Source organism: Mustela nivalis (genome assembly GCF_964662115.1).
Source record: "Mustela nivalis genome assembly, chromosome: 13".
In the NCBI taxonomy this organism is placed as follows: domain Eukaryota; kingdom Metazoa; phylum Chordata; class Mammalia; order Carnivora; family Mustelidae; genus Mustela; species Mustela nivalis.
The window spans coordinates 23,243,228-23,261,307 of record NC_139032.1 but is presented as its reverse complement, the minus strand read 5'-3'; the positions used below and the strand labels follow the sequence as shown (position 1 = coordinate 23,261,307).

The window sequence follows — 18,080 nt, the reverse complement described above, 5'->3', positions numbered from 1 at the left end:
TGTATCAGCACTCACCAAAGCACATACCCTCCCCAATGTCCATAACCCCACCGCCCCTTCTCCCAACCCCCCTCCCCCCAGCAACCCTCAGTTTGTTTTGTAAGATTAAGGGTCACTTATGGTTTGTCTCCCTCCCATTCCCATCTTGTTTCATTGATTCTTCTCCTACCCACTTAAGCCCCCATGTTGCATCACCACTTCCTCATATCAGGGAGATCATATGATAGTTGTCTTTCTCTGTTTGACTTATTTCGCTAAGCATGATACGTTCTAGTTCCATCCATGTTGTCGCAAATGGCAAGATTTCATTTCTTTTGATGGCTGCATAGTATTCCATTGTGTATATATACCACATCTTCTTGATCCATTCATCTGTTGATGGACATCTAGGTTCTTTCCATAGTTTGGCTATTGTGGACATTGCTGCTATAAACATTCGGGTGCACGTGCCCCTTTGGATCACTACATTTGTATCTTTAGGGTAAATACCCAATAGTGCAATTGCTGGGTCATAGGGCAGTTCTATTTTCAACATTCTGAGGAACCTCCATGCTGTTTTCCAGAGTGGCTGCACCAGCTTGCATTCCCACCAACAGTGTAGGAGGGTTCCCCTTTCTCCACATCCTCGCCAGCATCTGTCATTTCCTGACTTGTTGATTTTAGTCATTCTGACTGGTGTCAGGTGATATCTCATTGTGGTTTTGATTTGTATTTCCCTGATGCCGAGTGATATGGAGCACTTTTTCATGTGTCTGTTGGCCATCTGGATGTCTTCTTTGCAGAAATGTCTGTTCATGTCCTCTGCCCATTTCTTGTGATTGGATTATTTGTTCTTTGGGTGTTGAGTTTGCTAAGTTCTTTATAGATTGTGGACACTAGTCCTTTATCTGATATGTCGTTTGCAAATATCTTCTCCCATTCTGTCAGTTGTCTTTTGATTTTGTTAACTGTTTCCTTTGCTGTGCAAAAGCTTTTGATCTTGATGAAATCCCAATAGTTCATTTTTGCCCTTGCTTCCCTAGGCAAGGTGTTTTAAAGGGGCTTTTGCACTTTAGTCACAGTGTATCACACCCGCCCAATGATAACAGTACAAGTTGGGTGGCAGATATGTGCAAAGTCATGTTGTTATATGTGCTCTTGGACATGTTTCTGTAGTAAAAGCCATTAAAAGAAAAAAAAATAGATGTAGTAAAACCATTAAATAATAAACAAAGATGTTGGGTGCCTCAAAGGGAGAGGGAGGAGGGGTCAGAAGGAGACCGGGCAAGGGTGGATCAGTCCATCAAGACCAGAAGTTAGCTCTCTGAATAAAGGCATCTCAGAAAGTATATTTCCTTTGAGATTGGGAAGGAAACCTCTTTCCGTATAACAGGAAGGAAGAGGAAAAAGAAGAATGGGGAGACTTTTTTGAAAGGATTTGGGTTTGTTTTGTTTTGTGAGAGGCTCGATCACTACTTTCTTGCTCTTCTGTGAGCTCTGATCCAGCACATCCGCTGGGCAAGTGAAGATGGCCTAAGTTTGAGGAAAGTAAAGGAAATTTGAAATAGATCTGAGGGCCACCTGGGTGTCTCAGTCGGTTAAGAATCTGCCTTCGATTCCGGTGATGACCCAGGTGTCCTGGAATTGAGTCCTGCTCCTGCTTGGTAGGAAGCCTGCTTCTCCCTCTACCTCTGTCACTCCCTCTGATTGTGCCCGTGCTCTCTGTCAAATAAAATGAATTAGATCTGAGTACACTGAGGAGAGAATGTACTAAGGAAATAGTGACCTAACTCCATTTATTTTGTTCAAGTTAATAAGTCTTGGATAAATATATGTGGAATGAATGAATGATTTCCAGGTAGTGCTGGGGCTGAATTTCATGTGGCATCAGTAGACTGAGTTGTGATTAGACTCAGTTTTGACATGGGAGATTTAATCCAACAATAATCAATTACATACAGAAAGGCATTTCTAAAAAAGGAAGAGAGACAAGATTTTGTCAGGCAGGAAGGACTGAAAGGGATTAGATCGGGTTGTCCATTTGTACTAGAGCCTGTTTTATTTTGTTTTGTTTGTTTTGTTTTGTTTATCTAAAGAATGGCTGATGCAATATCATATTAGTGTCAGGTATGCAACTCTATGCTGTGCTGGGCTCACCACAACTGCGGCTACCACATGTCACCAGATAACGCTGCTCCAGTACCATGGACTCTATTTCCTATGCTGGACTGGTGGTTTTTACATGTTGGTTACCCGACAAGCCATCAGTTGTACCTTGGAGAGTGAGGAAAGGAAGAACAAGCCCTTGCTGGATAGGCAAGAAGTGGAAGGTGAATGATGTGAGTAGAAAAATTAACAGGGACATACAAACTGGAAGGACAGGGGCATGAGGCAGAGGGACAGAATGTCAAACTATAGGATTCTGATGCCAGAAATATTCCCGGTAATGAGCTCTACAGGGTGGCACGAAGTGCACTGGTTTGGCCATAATGGACTCTAAAATGAGATTATGTAGGAACCCGCAGGCTGGATTACTGGCTGGTCTGTCCACATAGATGTTAGAGCCTCCTGCACCCCCTCCTCACCTCTTCAGGCTCCCTGCCCGGGGCCCCTTCCCACCTATTGTCCCACTCAGAGCCTCCACAGCATCAAATCTGCATTCTTTCTCTGACCCCCAACATTCAGATAGTGTAGGGTCAATGATAACCTGGACAAGAAGCTACAAGTGTACAAGTGTGGTAGTGTCAACTTTTTTTTTTTACTTACTTTTTATTTTCAGTATAACAGTATTCATTATTTTTGCACCACACCCAGTGCTTCATGCAATCCATGCCCTCTCTAATACCCACCACCTGGTCCCCCCCAACCTCCCACACCCTGTCCCTTCAAAACCCTCTGACAATTGGTTTTTTGTTTTAGCACTGAGCAGTCCTGAGACTGTCCAGAAGACTACCTCAGGTGTTCTCTAGCACACTCACCCCATTTTGAGTCCCAGTCTGAGATGGAGTTGCCCTCCCTACAGAGCCCTGTTTTAAATGTGGGAATGTGTGCCATCATGGACCCCCCGCCCCCCAAACAAAAGCATTCCATAGAGTTCCATGGTAAGCCCCCAAACATCTGTATCCTGGTACACAGTTAGAATTCACCTCTGGCTCATAAGTTGCACGTGTTCTGGGGAAGAGCTACCATGGCTCCACTAAGGCCGTGAATTTTGAAGGTGGCATACCGCCATCCTAGCCATAGTAAAGGCCGTATCTTATATATTGTCATCGTGTGTGGATGGAAGGCAGGCACCAAGATCACCTTCCCCCAAAGGGGATGCCATGCCTGACAGCCTGCAGGTATTGCTTGCATACTCAAATAACAGAGCCATGACTTTTTGGTATAAGGCATCGGTAGGCTGTGCCAGATTCCAGTCTGCCTCAAAGTGTTGGTGCTGGATCAGACGAGGAAGGAGGGGAGCAGGACAGAGTCCTGAGAAGGGGATGATTAGACATAAACTTCTGTTCTACCAGCAAGGTTTCTCTTTCACCTTTTCATTTCATCAACGGTGTCTTATCCTGGAAGGAGGTAGCTGCCTTGTCAACATTCCTATCACTAACAGCTAAGTGACCCAACCAGCCCAAGAACAACACCCCATCCCCCGAAAACACTCCCATTCAGAGTTCATGCACCTGTGGGATCCTCTGATCACTGACTTCTAAGTCATAATTAAGCTAACACAGTAACAGTGAAGAAACAACAGTTTCTTAATCATTATTTTCTGAAAGCTATACCTGTCTTTGATTCTCGTCCGATATAGAAGACTTACTGTAAAGGGTGTAAAGCATTCAGGGGGAGAGGTGTGAGCTACTGTATATTTTCAGGAAGGCTAAGCCATGGGACAGGAGAAAGAGCCCATCAGAGGGAGAATGGGCTTTGGCGGCTTTCGGGGGCACATGATACATATTTCCCAAGAGGTCCAGGAGATTGGTCACCTTTTAGAAGATGAAGGAAGCAATCAGTAACGGCTGAACTGATTTGCCCAAAACCATTGCTCCCAAGACAGTACACAGAACAGACAACATGTTCCTAGAGAAATATTTACTCTGTGGGCACACCACCAGGTTCTGGCTTCTTCCCCTTTATGCCTGGTTACTGTCCCCTTCCAGTATCGGCATTTGCACTTTTGACCTTTGGCTCCCATGTGAGCACACCTTGCCTTGTAGGCCGTCTGAGTGCACCTTGCCTTTTAGGCGGCCTTGGGGGCCATCTGTTGCCTATGGAGTCACGTTTGACAGATGTAGGAGTCTGATGGGTTATATTAGAGGCTAATGGCCTCAAAATTCTTTGTTCCTCCTTGCCCTGACTTGTAGGCCGTCTGAGTGCACCTTGCCTTTTAGGCAGCCTTGGGGGCCATCTGTTGCCTATGGAGTCACGTTTGACAGATGTAGGAGTCTGATGGGTTATATTAGAGGCTAATGGCCTCAAAATTCTTTGTTCCTCCTTGCCCGCAGTTGAGGTGGCAGGGAAAGGATGATCGGGGATGGGGGCTGAATTTGCTGTTCCTTCTTTGTGTCCATGGAGAGATGTCAAGCTTCCATTAAACTCTTTTGATTTATAGTGATGTATGGATTCAAGGACCCTAGGGGGAAGGCCCCAAGTCACCCTCTTATTAGGCCTTTTAATATGATCTTCCAGCGTCTGTGCTGCCGTAGGTGTAACAAGGGGAAGCTCCTGGAAGTTATTCAGGGAGTCATCCTCAACCTGTGATGGTGGCAAACTTCCCTGTCTTAGTTCATGCTGGGATTTCTTCAAAGTGAGTGATGTCTGCTCCACGGAGTGCCATGAATTATGCAGAGTTTTCACGGCATTAAGTTGTCTCTGTCCCGTAGTCTCCACAGCCACCATCGAGTTTTTCACGGATGGGCTATGTTCTTGGTCAGAACCATACCCCATATCATTCTCTGTGTTGTGTCCCTGATCCTTCTGCAGGTCATCTTTGCAGGAACTCTCCTCTAGCAGAATTTCTGGGAGCTCCACATACACGTTTTTTGACATACTCCTTCTGATGGGACTCTGAGACTCAGGTAGCTGTGGAAGAGTCAGTGCTAGAGACTCATAGATCCTGCGGGTTAGGCCCCTCTGGTGTAGGATGAGCCTGTTTTCAAGATGAGACTCCAGTTTTCTCTGAAGCTCTTCATTCAGAGGAAACTGCCCAGGAGGGACAGAAACTACAACATGAGCCTTGGTGGCCTTGTGGCTGAAACAAGGGTTAGACGCAGAAGAACAGTAGTCCTCCTGGGATCTTTGGACTATAGTGGGTAAACCCCACACACGTTTCTGTATCTTCTGCAACACGTTGCATTCCAGATGTTCCATTTCTGTTGATGACAGAATCTCAGGCTCATTTTGAGGTCTGTGGAAACAAGCTCCACAGATTTTGATGTCAGATAGAGGACCAGATGGCAGGATTGGGAGTGGGGATTGAAGGTGGGCCTGGGGCTGGACATGAGGGAGAGGTAGGGGCTGGGTTTGAGGCAGGAGTTGAGGCGGGTTCTCAGGCAAGGATGGAGGAAGTGGATGGGGAACTACTGGGGATTCCTGCTCTGGGGAGGCATTCGAGATGTTATCTGAGGCATTAGCAGCAGGGAAGAAGGACCTGCTTGGAGTTTGGAGACCCCAGAAGAACTGGATGGGGGTTTGCTGTAAATGGCCCTCTTCCGAGGTGGTAGGATATGGACACTGCTCCCACAACTCCGGTAAGGGGCTGACATCTTGGGAAAGGGTATTTAGAGACACTGTCTCTGTTTGGACGCTACGGTCCACTGAATGGGCATGATGGGGTGGGACAGGAGGTGGAAAGGCAGGGGGCTGGGCTGGGAAATGGTCCATTGGGAATTTGGAATCCAAGGGAGGAAAGGGCTCTGGTGGCACAGAATCACCCGGTGGTGAGGGTGGAAAGAAATCAGCCACAGGGATCACTGGGTTAGGTGAGAAGATGGAGGCAGGTGGTGGGGAAGACTCAGGCAGCGAAGCTGGTATTAGCTCTCCTGGAGGGACTGCTGAGAAGTCAGTGGAGAGAGTGAATGATGAAGAAGTCACAGAAGCTGTGGAAGCCAAGGGAGTAGAATCTTCCAGAGCCTGCAGGAACAGCAGCCGATCGATCTCAGTAGATGTGCTGTTACATATCTCACAGGAGGGGTCTGGACATAACAGTTGACGAAAGTGGATGGTATCATGATGCCGGCCGAGGGGGCTGCAGGAGACAGGAGGTAAAAAACTGCAGAACAAGGGGAGGCGGCCATGCAGACCTGACAAGGGAGGGGCCACCTGAAGCCTGCTATCCCTTCACAATGCCCCACTTTTATGACCTGACAGTGTACTCAGTAGCATTCACCCCAATATCTGTTCCTATGGCTACCCCCACCCCATGGCTATGACAGACTGCAGTGAATCCTGCAATTGCATAAAACCTGCTCTAAGAGGCAATAGGATCAAGGGGGAAAACTGGTCACCTTCTTAAAATCGAGATCAGCTTCCGGGCCTCCTCCACTTCCCGTTGGTACCATCTGCCATCTGGGGAAACAGGAGACTGTGTTATATAGTGAAAGCAGAAACATAGGTATTAATCCAGGAGTCCACTTATAGGACAGCCTTGGGATGTTGGACTCTGAAAGCCCCAACAATCAATAGATGAGGGCAAATGGCCAGTGATGTGAAGCTGGTTAGTAATCTAGCTTCCTGTATAAAGTACTTTCATGTAAATTATCCATGTGATGATCAGACCACCTCTATCAAGCAGAGAGGTCAGGGAAGACTCCTGAAGGTCCATGATGTCAGAGAGCTTTCACAAAGTCAGGAGACAGAAGTTCTGACTCGTCATCTCACACGGCCACCTAGTGGGAAGCACTCGTCCAGATCCATCACTGCTTCATGCTCAATAATGGTCAGAGCAGGGATCTGAGAAGCGTTTTGTACCCTGGCTACATTTCCATGAGCCTCTCCTCTGAGGGAATGTATCTAGCAGCTCGCAACCTCAGAGTTCATGGACCGGGCCCTCATGGAGAGGACAGCAAGGATCAGCCTTGGAGAAAGCTCAGGTGGAATAGGCAGAACCTTACCTTCCAGTGTCCCTCCTTTCCTCCTCCTCTTGGCTCTGCCCTGACGCTAGAAGAAAAATGAACAATGAGGGGGGTTGGGACCCATGTCTTACTCTTCTCTCAGAAATGGAAACGTCCTTTATGCAAGAATTCTAGGACTTTAGTAGAACTTTGTGTTCCTTGTTTTTTTCAGTTTTAAAGATGATAAAATGTTGTCAATATTTACTCTTTAGAAAACCCAGGGGACGACTTTGTCTAGGAGGTCCACACTTGGTATTCCCAATCAGAAGTCCTTTGTTCATTGAGGACATAGAAAAGGAAGCCCAACAGTCACACCTGTGCTGCCTCAGGTAGGACCCTGTATACTAGGTCATAGCTCCAACCTCACTGTCTTCTCAGAGGCTTAGCAGTGTTCTCCTGATCAGCTCAGCATGAAGGAAGGCTTGATCGAGTGATGCTGGACATGGGAATGGGACTTGATATGGTCGAGTGCTGGGAAACTTTGTTCTCTTACACAGACCCCATCCTCTCAAAGTAACCCAATCCAAGACTACAGAATCCCTGAGTTTGGGATTTTATCCAAGAACTACCACCATACCCTGATAGACTAGTTTCAATTAGAACCCCTAGTCCTTTCTTAACACTTACCCCTGCCAGGCCTCTTTTCCTAGAGGAGTGAGTGTCTGTTCTCTTAAGAATTCCCATTTTAGGTGTTTCTCCCACTCTACCAAACTCCTTTTAAAACCTGGGATTAGGGCTCCTGGATGGCTCAGTTGGTTAAGTGTCTGCCTTGGGGTCAGGTCAGGGTTCCAGGGTCTTGGGATCTAGCCCAACATGGCACTCCCATTTTGCCCTCCCTCTGCCCCTCTACCCCACTTGTGCTCTCTTCGTCTTAAATAAAATCTAAAAAAAAAAAAAAAAGGAATAAGATTTGGGATTAGAAATGGAAACCGTAATAATCCATGTTGAGTTCCCCCCCTCTCCAAGGTTTTCTTACCTTTTGGGTAGTTTTGATTGGAATCGCCACCAGGTAGCACAGGAACAGAAGGAGCAATCCCAAACCACACAGGAAGGTGAAGTTGGGATCCATTTCCCAACATGTTGAGCCAGAGCTCAGACATGGTTTGGTATCGCTATTCATAAATGAGAGAACATTCCAGTATTGGAAATCCATAGTCTAAATCACAAGACAGCCTATACTGTGCACACGCTGAATATATATCCTCCCCAGGCTTACATCACAGAGCACTGTCACAAAGAGTTTCTGAGGGTGAGGGAGGGGACAGTTGAACAAGGTGTGTCCAGAGCCCCTCCCCACCTACTAGCTCAGAAGACCCCTCCATCCTCCTGGTCCTTCAGGTCTGCCATCCTATTTTCCTACTCCTTTTCATCACTTATGAAACTTATGAAATTTTCTGTCGTTCCATGTATAATTCATATGTTACCTGGGTCCCTCTTCACTGTTTGAGAACTTGGCTTTGGTCTTACCAGGCCTGTGCCTTGAAAGTCTGCAAGGCTACCTGGAGTTTTTGCTTGTACCCTGGATCACATAGGTCCTCAGATCCAGCTTTCATATACAGTGTGTTTGCCTGGGACACCTGGGTGGCTCAGTCGGCTAAGTAATCGCCCTCAGCTCAGGTCATGATCTGAGGGTTCTGAGATCAAGCTCCACATTTGGCTCCTTGCTCCACGGCACGGGGAGCCTGATTCCCCCACTCCCTCTGCCTGCAGCTCCCCTGATTGTGTGCTCTCTGTCAAATAAATAAAACCTTTAAAAGAAAATGTGTTTGGCTTCCATGAGCCCAGATAGAGACCTTAACGTTCTTTCACACTCACTTAGTTCCGTACATGTTGCACAGCACATTTAAGTTGTTGTTTCATTCGGCCTTTAGTATCTTCCGTCAGAGAGGCTGACTCAATTAAACTCAATAATACATTATTCAATAATCCCCAAACTAAAGTCAATGTAAAATGACTGTAAATAATTAAACCTTCAAATAGTCTTGGGGGTAACTGTGTAGCACTCGTATTCCTAAAGTTAGTGAAGCTAAACTGCATAAAAGGTTTGGGGACAAGCTAACACACCCACACATACACACACACACACCCTTTGAAAAAACAATCCAGTATATTTCATATTGAAGAACAAAGTGTTTTCTCCTTTTATTTCAGTATTTCATAAAATATTGACCCCAGGTCTTCTTACTCTACCTAAAATACTGTGTTCTGTACATCAACACCCTAATAGTTGTACAAGTTCCTTCTCAGTGAGTTGCAGCCCTGTAACAAATGCCATAGACCGGGTGGTTTAAACGACACACATATATTTTTCATAGTTCGGGAGGATGGGAATTCCAAGGTCAAGTCACAGATGATTCAGTGTCTGTTGACACCTTCCTCCTGGTTCACACGCAGGTGCATCTTCTCCCTACAACCTGATGTGGCAGAAAAAGTGGGTGAGAGGTTTCTGGGGTCTCTATTCTAAGGACACTAAACTCATTTATGAGGGCCCCACCCTCATGACCTAATCACCTCCCAAAGTCCCCATCTCCTAATACCATCACACTGAGATTAGGGTTTCATCATATGAATTTGGGGAGGAGCACAAACATACAGTTCATAAACTCCCCAAAGGCTGGGATAGGTTACAGGCTGCTAAGTAAGCTACTGATCCCCTCCTGTGGTGGCAGGGTGGGACCCAGGAGTGTCACAGCCTTCCTGCAGAATGTAGTCTTGAAGATCCTCACCTGATTGCCCTTGTGGGCCTTGTATATCCTTTCCTAGGAGCGCCTTGCAGGTAAAGCGGTTGAGAAGCTCCACCCTAGATTATCATCCCCACGTATGTTTGAAAATCAACTACCTGTGACAGGTTTTCCAGGTTCCTTTTTGTCAGGTTTTAATAATCCCACTCTTCCTCCATCTTCTTTTATCTTCACAGCAGCTGTCCTCTGAACTGCTCCTAACTTCTCACGTCTTTCTTAAACTGGGATGCCCTTTATTTGACACCCCTGGCCTAGCATTATGAACTTGGTCATCTGTGAAAGGGTAGGACAGCCTTCACCCTGGCCCAGCAGAGTCTCTTTTTGGTTCTGCAGGAACAGGTCACCTGCCTGGAAGATCAGACCTGCCCAGAGGCACCGCTTCTTCCTCATCCTGACATGCAGTCTCAGCCACATTTTCATTTAATAAATAGTTACTTTTGGAAGCCGAGAGATGCCTAGTTCAGAGCCCTCACAGAGAGTTATATTTGATGAGGAGAATGGGGAGTAGTAGGAGAATAATGTTAATGATTCTGGTAATAATGTCCCAATTTTAATGTGAATAGAGAAAGATAGTCTTGGACTGTACTGAATACATCCTGTTTCCCAGTCACCTCCATGCTATGAAAAATGGCAATACTTAAGATACAGCAGAGAGCAATAAAAGTCATCTTCTCCAATCTGAAGCAGGTATCATGGTCTTATTAAAAATTTTCTACACTACAGGGGATGATGCTATAATAATGGGAGATTTTCTATGAAGTGAATATTGGCATCCTAAACTAAGTCAGACCTTTCAGTCCACTGTAGAGTGTCTAGAGCCCTGAAGCTTGGCTTTGACACAGAGTTTCTATTTTCATGTCAATGCTCTACTCCACTGTGCTCTAAGAATAAAGTGTAAGTATAAAAATGATGGCTGGTAGCCCTCTTTTGAAAATTGTTTTCAAGGTGCAGCATTAATTGTAGCATTAATTAATTGTAGCATAGCATAACAAGAAGCCCAAGGATGAGGATATACCTTATCCAAAAGTTGCCAGTCACTTGTGCGACCATGAATACATTCCTTAACTTTTTGGGATCTCCGCATTTCCAACTAAGTTGGAAGTAATTGTAGAGGCCACTTTCAGGCAATCAACTCGAACAATGGAAACGTGAGTCAGGCCGAAGGGCCCACAGTGACACACTGGCTGAGTTCGAACGAGCCCAGTGGGTGGCTTAAAATATCCCTAAGCCCTAGCTGATCAATAGGTTACTTATACCCAGACACAGGTACCAAAAAAGGAAAATTCTGTATGTTCCCATACCTCCTCACCTCCCCCCCTATAACGACAGCCTGCCGCAGTCTCTGTTCTGCTGTCCTGCCTGCTGCTCCCTTGCAGTGTGCTCAAGGTGTATTCTATCTCCTTTGTTCTGCCTTAGGTGATTTTTTTTACCACTCATGCACTATAGGCTTCCACCAGATCGGCTCACCTCACATTTGGGGACCCCCATCCAATCAGGAGACCCCATAGTAATTAGGCTTGTAAATACTTTTAGTGCTACACTGGAATCAAAAGATTGGTTGTGGTTCCTAGTTTAAGGTAGCTCTGCTGTTACTGGTCTTCTCACGAAAAGCTGAGAGTCCTGCCTTGTTCTTGAATCAGATCCCAAGACTATAATATTTAAAAAGACCTGTGGCCCCTAGGGGGCTCAGTTGGTTAAGGTTAAGCATCAGACTCATCATTTCCACTCAGGTCAGGATCTCCTGTGTCTTCAGATCGAGCCCCAGGTGGGGCTCCCTGAATGGCGGGGAGGCTGCTTGAGATTCTCTCCCTCTCTCTGCCTCTCCCCCTACTTCCATGCACATGTGCACACTCTCTCTTCCCAATGGGTGAATAAATCTTGAATGAATGAATAAATGAATAAACCTGTCCAAAAGAACTATACTTATACCTGTGGTGAACAGAGCATAATGAAAAAACTTGTCCAATCACTGAGTTGTACATCTGAAACTAAGGCAATATTGTGTATCAACTATATGCAAATAAAAAATAAAAATGACATAAATACTGTAAAAAGTAAAAAGAACTGTTCACTCATGTGAAGAAAGCATCCTGCTTAAAAATCAACTTTAGTTTAGGTAACTGGATGTGTCAAAAGAAAAGTAGTAAATTGAGGCTTTTATTCCTTCTGAAAAAAAAACTTGGGAGATACCCAAACCTCTGAATGCAGTCCCAGAAACTGGTTTGGAGATCAGCGTAATTAGAAAGGAGAAAAATGAAGGAAAGAAAAGTTAAAGGGATGTAGGGGAAAAAGGTAGAAAAACCTGAAAACAAAACAATCTATTTCATACCACTCAGAGTGTGGTCCTTGGCCTAGTCACATTGGCATCACCCAAGAACTGTTCTAGAGTACAGAATCTCAGACATCCCCTGATCTGTTGTAGGGATGGTATTGGTGCATGGATCCTTTTCATCTGCCACTGTGCCCATCCTTTAGCTGCCGCAAGTGCTTGCTGTTCACAACTCACAGCTGGCCCTTTATCTAGAGAGTTACCCCTGGCCAAACAGGAGCTTCAGCACTTGGAAAGGTTACATAGTACCCACCCAACAAACTTCAGTTAACAGTTGATTGGTACCAAGGGATGAAAGCCTGGTTCCTCATCTTACAGTGAGATTACTTAGTGCAGGGTGTGTTCCAAAACTTCCTCCTGGGTTCAGACTAAAGCTCGTCTTTGATCGAGACCATTATTCATGATTTTATGGCCAGCTCAGGCACTGTTCACTCCTTTTCTCCTAAGAATACTCCTCTAGTGACTTGAATAAGAATCCCCATGTCACGCTCCACTTTTAAGAAACTCAACCTAAGTTGGTTTGTCCTAGAAATAGATCTGAGAAGCAGATGCTAAGGATAGAATTTTGTAGTTAGATCTGACTTGCCAGCTGGATCACGAGTGATAGGTGATGTCCTGATAGTCTTTGGGACGCTGTAACAGGCAACTACTAAGACTAACTACTAAGACTTTCACTTGAGGGGAATGGGATGAGGTGCAGGTGGAGAGGATGCACTAACCGGCACAATTTCTTAGGCACTGGAGAGATATGGGCAAGTAGCAACTGTAAAGACTGTGAAACTGAGTGGCTGTTGCTAAGTACCATTGACTTAGTGAAAAAGAAAATGACAGGTTCAGACCTCTTAATAATTCAAAGTAAAGTGTGAGTGTCAGAGGCCTCCTTGGTAGCTTTTGAAAAGATTCTCATCACCCGAGGCCAGAGGGTGGAAATGGTTGTAGACAGAGAACTTAAGTGTGATTTTGGCAGAGCTTTGAAGAATTCTTGGCCTCAGCAAATCTCCCATGACATTACAGGACCTAGAGAGGGAGAGTAGACACATACATTGATAGCCATAATAATGGCGATAATAACTAAATGATAAACAGTTACTCCCTTTATTTTTTCCCCAAGGGAAACTGGGGTTTAAAGGAATTAAGTAACTTGTCCAAATTTGCATAATTAATGAATGGCACTGTGAGACCCCACACCCAAGTCATATAGCTGCACATCATATGTCGTATTTTCCCCAACAGAAAACTGGTTTTAATCTTTCATTTGCAACATAAGTAGATAAGGATACCCTAATTCCTAATTTTATGGAAGTTTGCCTTATGCGAGGGGAGGGGTTGGGTGTCATGGGATGCATCGGAGGACAAGGACACAAAACCAGCACTTTAGACTCCAGCCCCTGTACCTGTCTAGTGAGCCTTTCATTTCCTTTTTTTTTTTTAAGATTTTATTTATTTATTTGACAGACAGAGATCATAAGCAGGCAGAGAGGCAGGCAGAGAGAGAGGAAGGGAAGCAGGCTCCCTGCCAAGCAGAAAGCCCAATGCAGGGCTTGATCCCAGGACCCTGGGATCATGACCTGAGCCAAAGGCAGAGGCTTTAACCCACTGAACCACCCAGGTGCCCCAAGCCTTTCATTTCTTAAGAATGTCCTTTTTCCTTTAGAAGAGGGAAAAAGGAGTAGAAGGCAAACAATGCCATTCTTGCTGCTAGGAATGCACCCCTTTTTATGGGCACCTACTGCTGGCTTTCATGCAAATCAAGCAAAGGCATTCTGAAATGCTTGTTTGCTTCCTTGGAGAAGCCAGGCAGGGAACCTGTGGTGGTTTCTGGAAGTAAGACTCTAGAAGAAGAGAAGACCCTGGAAGTGATTTTTGTCTCATGAGCTTGAAGGGTTGTAAACTGACTCTCCAAGGTGACTTTCGACATTAAACAACAAAAAAAGAGATTACTTTTGATGGCTGCATAGTATTCCATTGTGTATATATACCACATCTTCTTGATCCATTCATCTGTTGATGGACATCTAGGTTCTTTCCATAGTTTGGCTATTGTGGACATTGCTGCTATAAACATTCGGGTGCATGTGCCCCTTTGGATCACTACATTTGTATCTTTAGGGTAAATACCCAATAGTGCAATTGCTGGGTCATAGGGCAGTTCTATTTTCAACATTCTGAGGAACCTCCATGCTGTTTTCCAGAGTGGCTGCACCAGCTTGCATTCCCACCAACAATGTAGGAGGGTTCCCCTTTCTCCACATCCTCGCCAGCATCTGTCATTTCCTGACTTGTTGATTTTAGCCATTCTGACTGGTGTGAGGTGATATCTCATTGTGGTTTTGATTTATATTTCCCTGATGCCGAGTGATATGGAGCACTTTTTCATGTGTCAAAAAAAAAAAGAGATTAATAACAAAGAATATAAATAGTACAGATAATAAAATGTTAAAATATAGTTACTGTCATATCTGAGTAGATGTTTATATTACAAGCCCTTCCCTGTTATGAAAGCTGAAGCTGTTCTTGCTCTTGCAAAAATTTGACAATGATTTTTCAAATAGCTTTTTGATTAGAAACCTCTTTATTCTATGTCTTGATTTTGATACTTAAAAATACTTAAATGAAAGCTGCAAAAACATTTGAGCTTTATTTGAACTCTGGTCATAGAAATCTTGCTTATATTATCTTTAATGCTTTTTAAAATAACTCTCACGATCAAATCAATCTATGAAATTCTAGGTTAAGACTAAACTTGTTTAAATACTTAGAGCTCATGATAGTTAACTAAGTAGATGTGGGGGGGGCAGTGTAGACAGACCTCTATCTCTAGGAAAGTAAGACTTGGGCAAAGGACAATGTGATTTGAATTGCGTCGGTGTGTGCCTTCTTTGTAACAGCAAATTTCAGTGAAGTGTCCTTTCCTCTCAGTTAAATATGACACTAATGTTTCCCCATATAGAAACACCAACTCCTGATCTGCTAGCTAGGAAAGGGGCAGCTGAGTGTGCCCATTTATGAAAAGCCCCTACTAAATCCTTTTTACTTAAACTCTACAGGTATCCCGATGTGAGTGAAAACTGACAGATTACAATGCAGGAATCCCCGTGTTGGCAAGAAGCTGCCGCCAGCTCAAATATCTAGACCTCAGCTCTACAGGAATAAGCAGAAGAGGGTAGGGAAATGCAATTGTCCTTTTTTATCCAGTTGCTTTACAAAAATGAATCATGAGTTAATTATCCACTTCAGTTCGTCATTTTAAGGGCACCTTAAATGCAGCCTATAATGTAGACCATGAGATGGTAGGCCAAAAGGAATCTGAATCTGCTTATGACATTCCTGGGCCCCAACCAAGTCAAGGGATGTGACAAAATGCCTATTTCAGTGACTCTTCATATTTGATCACAGTTAATAACAGATAGATGATATTCTATCATTGTGGTAGCGAGCTCCCAAACTAGCCCCTGAGGATTCCCAGCTCCTAGAATTCATACCCTGTGTAGGTCCTTCCAACACTGTATTAGCATTGATCTCGGACACCAACAGAACACAGCAGAAGTGATAGCATCTCACATCTGAGACTAGGTGATAAAAGACTGAGCCTTCCATCTAGGGCAGCTTTCTTCTTTCTCTCTCTCTCTCTCTCTCTCTCACTCATTATTTCTTGTGGGAGAGCCAGCAGTTACATCATAAGGACACTCAGGCAATCTGGGAAGAAGTCCACACTGTGAGGAACTAAATTATCTGGGCAACAGCCAGAAAGGAACAATAACCATGTGAGTGAGCTTGGAAGGAAATCTTCCCACAGCCAAGCCTGTGGATGAGACTCAACCCTCCCAACAGTCTGACTACAATCTCATGAGGCACCTTGAGCCAGAACCACTCAACTAAATTGTACTTGGATTCCTGAGGCAGAGAAACAGAGATATTATGTGATTATTATTTTAAGCTAAGTTGGGGGGTAACTTGGTATACACCATGTAACTAAAACTCATGAAGAAGAGTTCAGAGCTGGCATTATTTTCACTTTCTGAGTAAGACACTGATGACAGCTGTTGCCTAAACCCATATATCACATCTGGTTGCTTTTATAGCTTATATCTTAACAAATATATTCTTGAGTTCTGAATGGGCCATCTCGTAAAAAATTGATTTTAAGGGATTAATTGTACTTCATTCCATCTCTCATAAGACCTAACACATTTACTACACCATAGGGTCATTAGTGGGTTAGCTCCAAATCAGGGTTGGTTCCTTAAAATATCTTCTTTGCCAAAGAAATCTGAAAACATTTAAAAAAAATAAAAACAATAAAATAAACATAGAGGGGATATTGGTTTGGAATGTGTACAAATATGAAGGGTCACAGAGACTTTAATAATTACTGTCTGAAGTTTTGCAACATTGTAAAGGATGCTTAAATTAATTCGTCTCATGAAAATCAAGATTTTATATCTATAAAATAATTTAAAATAATCAAACTTACAGAGATTCAACTTTTTTTTAAAGATTTTATTTATTTATTTGACAGAGAGAGATCACAAGTAGGTAGAGAGGCAGGTAGAGAGAGAGAGAGGGAAGCAGGCTCCCTGCTGAGCAGAGAACCTGATGTGGGGCTCGATCCCAGGACCCTGAGATCATGACCTGAGCCGAAGGGAGCGGCTTAAGCCACTGAACCACCCAGGTGCACCCAATCAACTTTTTAATGATTATAAGAAGACAACAGATTCTCTAGCTTCTAGATATTATTACTATCACTATTTTTAGTAGGCAGGGAAGTTGGAGGGCAGGGTAATGGTTTCCTGGAAGCATTTTATTTTCCTGGAAACATCAAATAATGTTCTTGTACCTATTTGCTCTTACGGGCACATATCTTTAAAATTTTTCAGACAAACGATTGCTTTGTTGTTAAGTCTTTACTCCTTAGAATCACAAGAGCTGACTGTTCCGGGAGCAGATGCAACAAACTCCTGCCATCGAGTTTAATCGGCATACTTTAAATAGATAATAAATTCAAAATAATTAGGTGAGCAGTTTGAAAACAATATCTCAGACAAGAACTTCCTTCAAGGTACTTATCACCTAATTTAAGAAAATTCTCTCTCTCTTTTACACACACACATGCAAAAGTCTAAATAGCATACACATCCTTTAAGAGGGGGGTGACTTCTGGAGAATGGTTTAACCTCAGATAATCCTTGAAGGACTGGTAGGATTCAGGTGGGCAGAGGAGAGGAAAAGGAAGTCTAGGCAAGAACAAATTCTTTCACCTTGTGATTTTTTAAAAAAAGAGGTTATATTTGCCAAAAGCTTTCTTACAAATCACTTAATATACTTAAATATGAATCATCCCATAAATATAGTCTTGTTTGTCACTTTTCCATCTAAACTTACGCCATATTCTCCTAATGAAAAATTAATTTTCAAAACTATTATTCTGATGTTTGCTTGATATCCCATTACATAAATATGATATACTTAATTTAAAAATTATCTTATTGTTGGGCATAGAGATTGCTTCTGATTTTTTAATAAAAAATAACATAGTAAAAAATAGCCTCGTATGCAAATATTTGCATCTTTGATTATTTCATTCATAGAAAGCCCTAAAAAATAGAATTACTAGTTCAAAAAATTAGGAAATTAACATTTTTAAGGCTTTCAAATTAATATTGCTTGAAGTGTTCTCGGAAAGGCTGTACAGTGCATTCTTCCAACAGCGGTGTGTGGACCTGCCTGCCTTGCCTCGCCAGTGGAGTCCTCAGTGCTCTGGTACATACAGAGCCAATGTTATGGACAGCGTATCTTATTTTGATTTGTTTTGATGATGCTTCTTGACATTAAATGTTTTTAATATATATATTTTAAGATTTTTATTTATTTGAGAGAGAAGGAGACCACAAGCAGGGGGAGCAGCAGAGGAAGGGGGGAAAGCAGTCT

At 43.6% G+C, this 18,080-nt stretch overlaps 1 protein-coding gene across 1 annotated transcript; it reads right to left on the bottom strand.

The window, feature by feature from the left end:
• Nucleotides 1–3,809: 3,809 nt before the first annotated feature.
• Nucleotides 3,810–8,151, bottom strand: LOC309846289 (spermatogenesis-associated protein 31D3-like; the record flags this gene model as incomplete). Its single annotated transcript, XM_082695173.1, has 5 exons — nucleotides 3,810–3,956; nucleotides 4,627–6,217; nucleotides 6,477–6,537; nucleotides 7,083–7,128; nucleotides 8,059–8,151. 5 exons carry the CDS (start codon nucleotides 8,149–8,151, stop codon nucleotides 3,810–3,812), a joined length of 1,938 nt encoding a protein of 645 aa, XP_082551299.1.
• Between the last annotated feature and the right edge of the window lie 9,929 nt (nucleotides 8,152–18,080).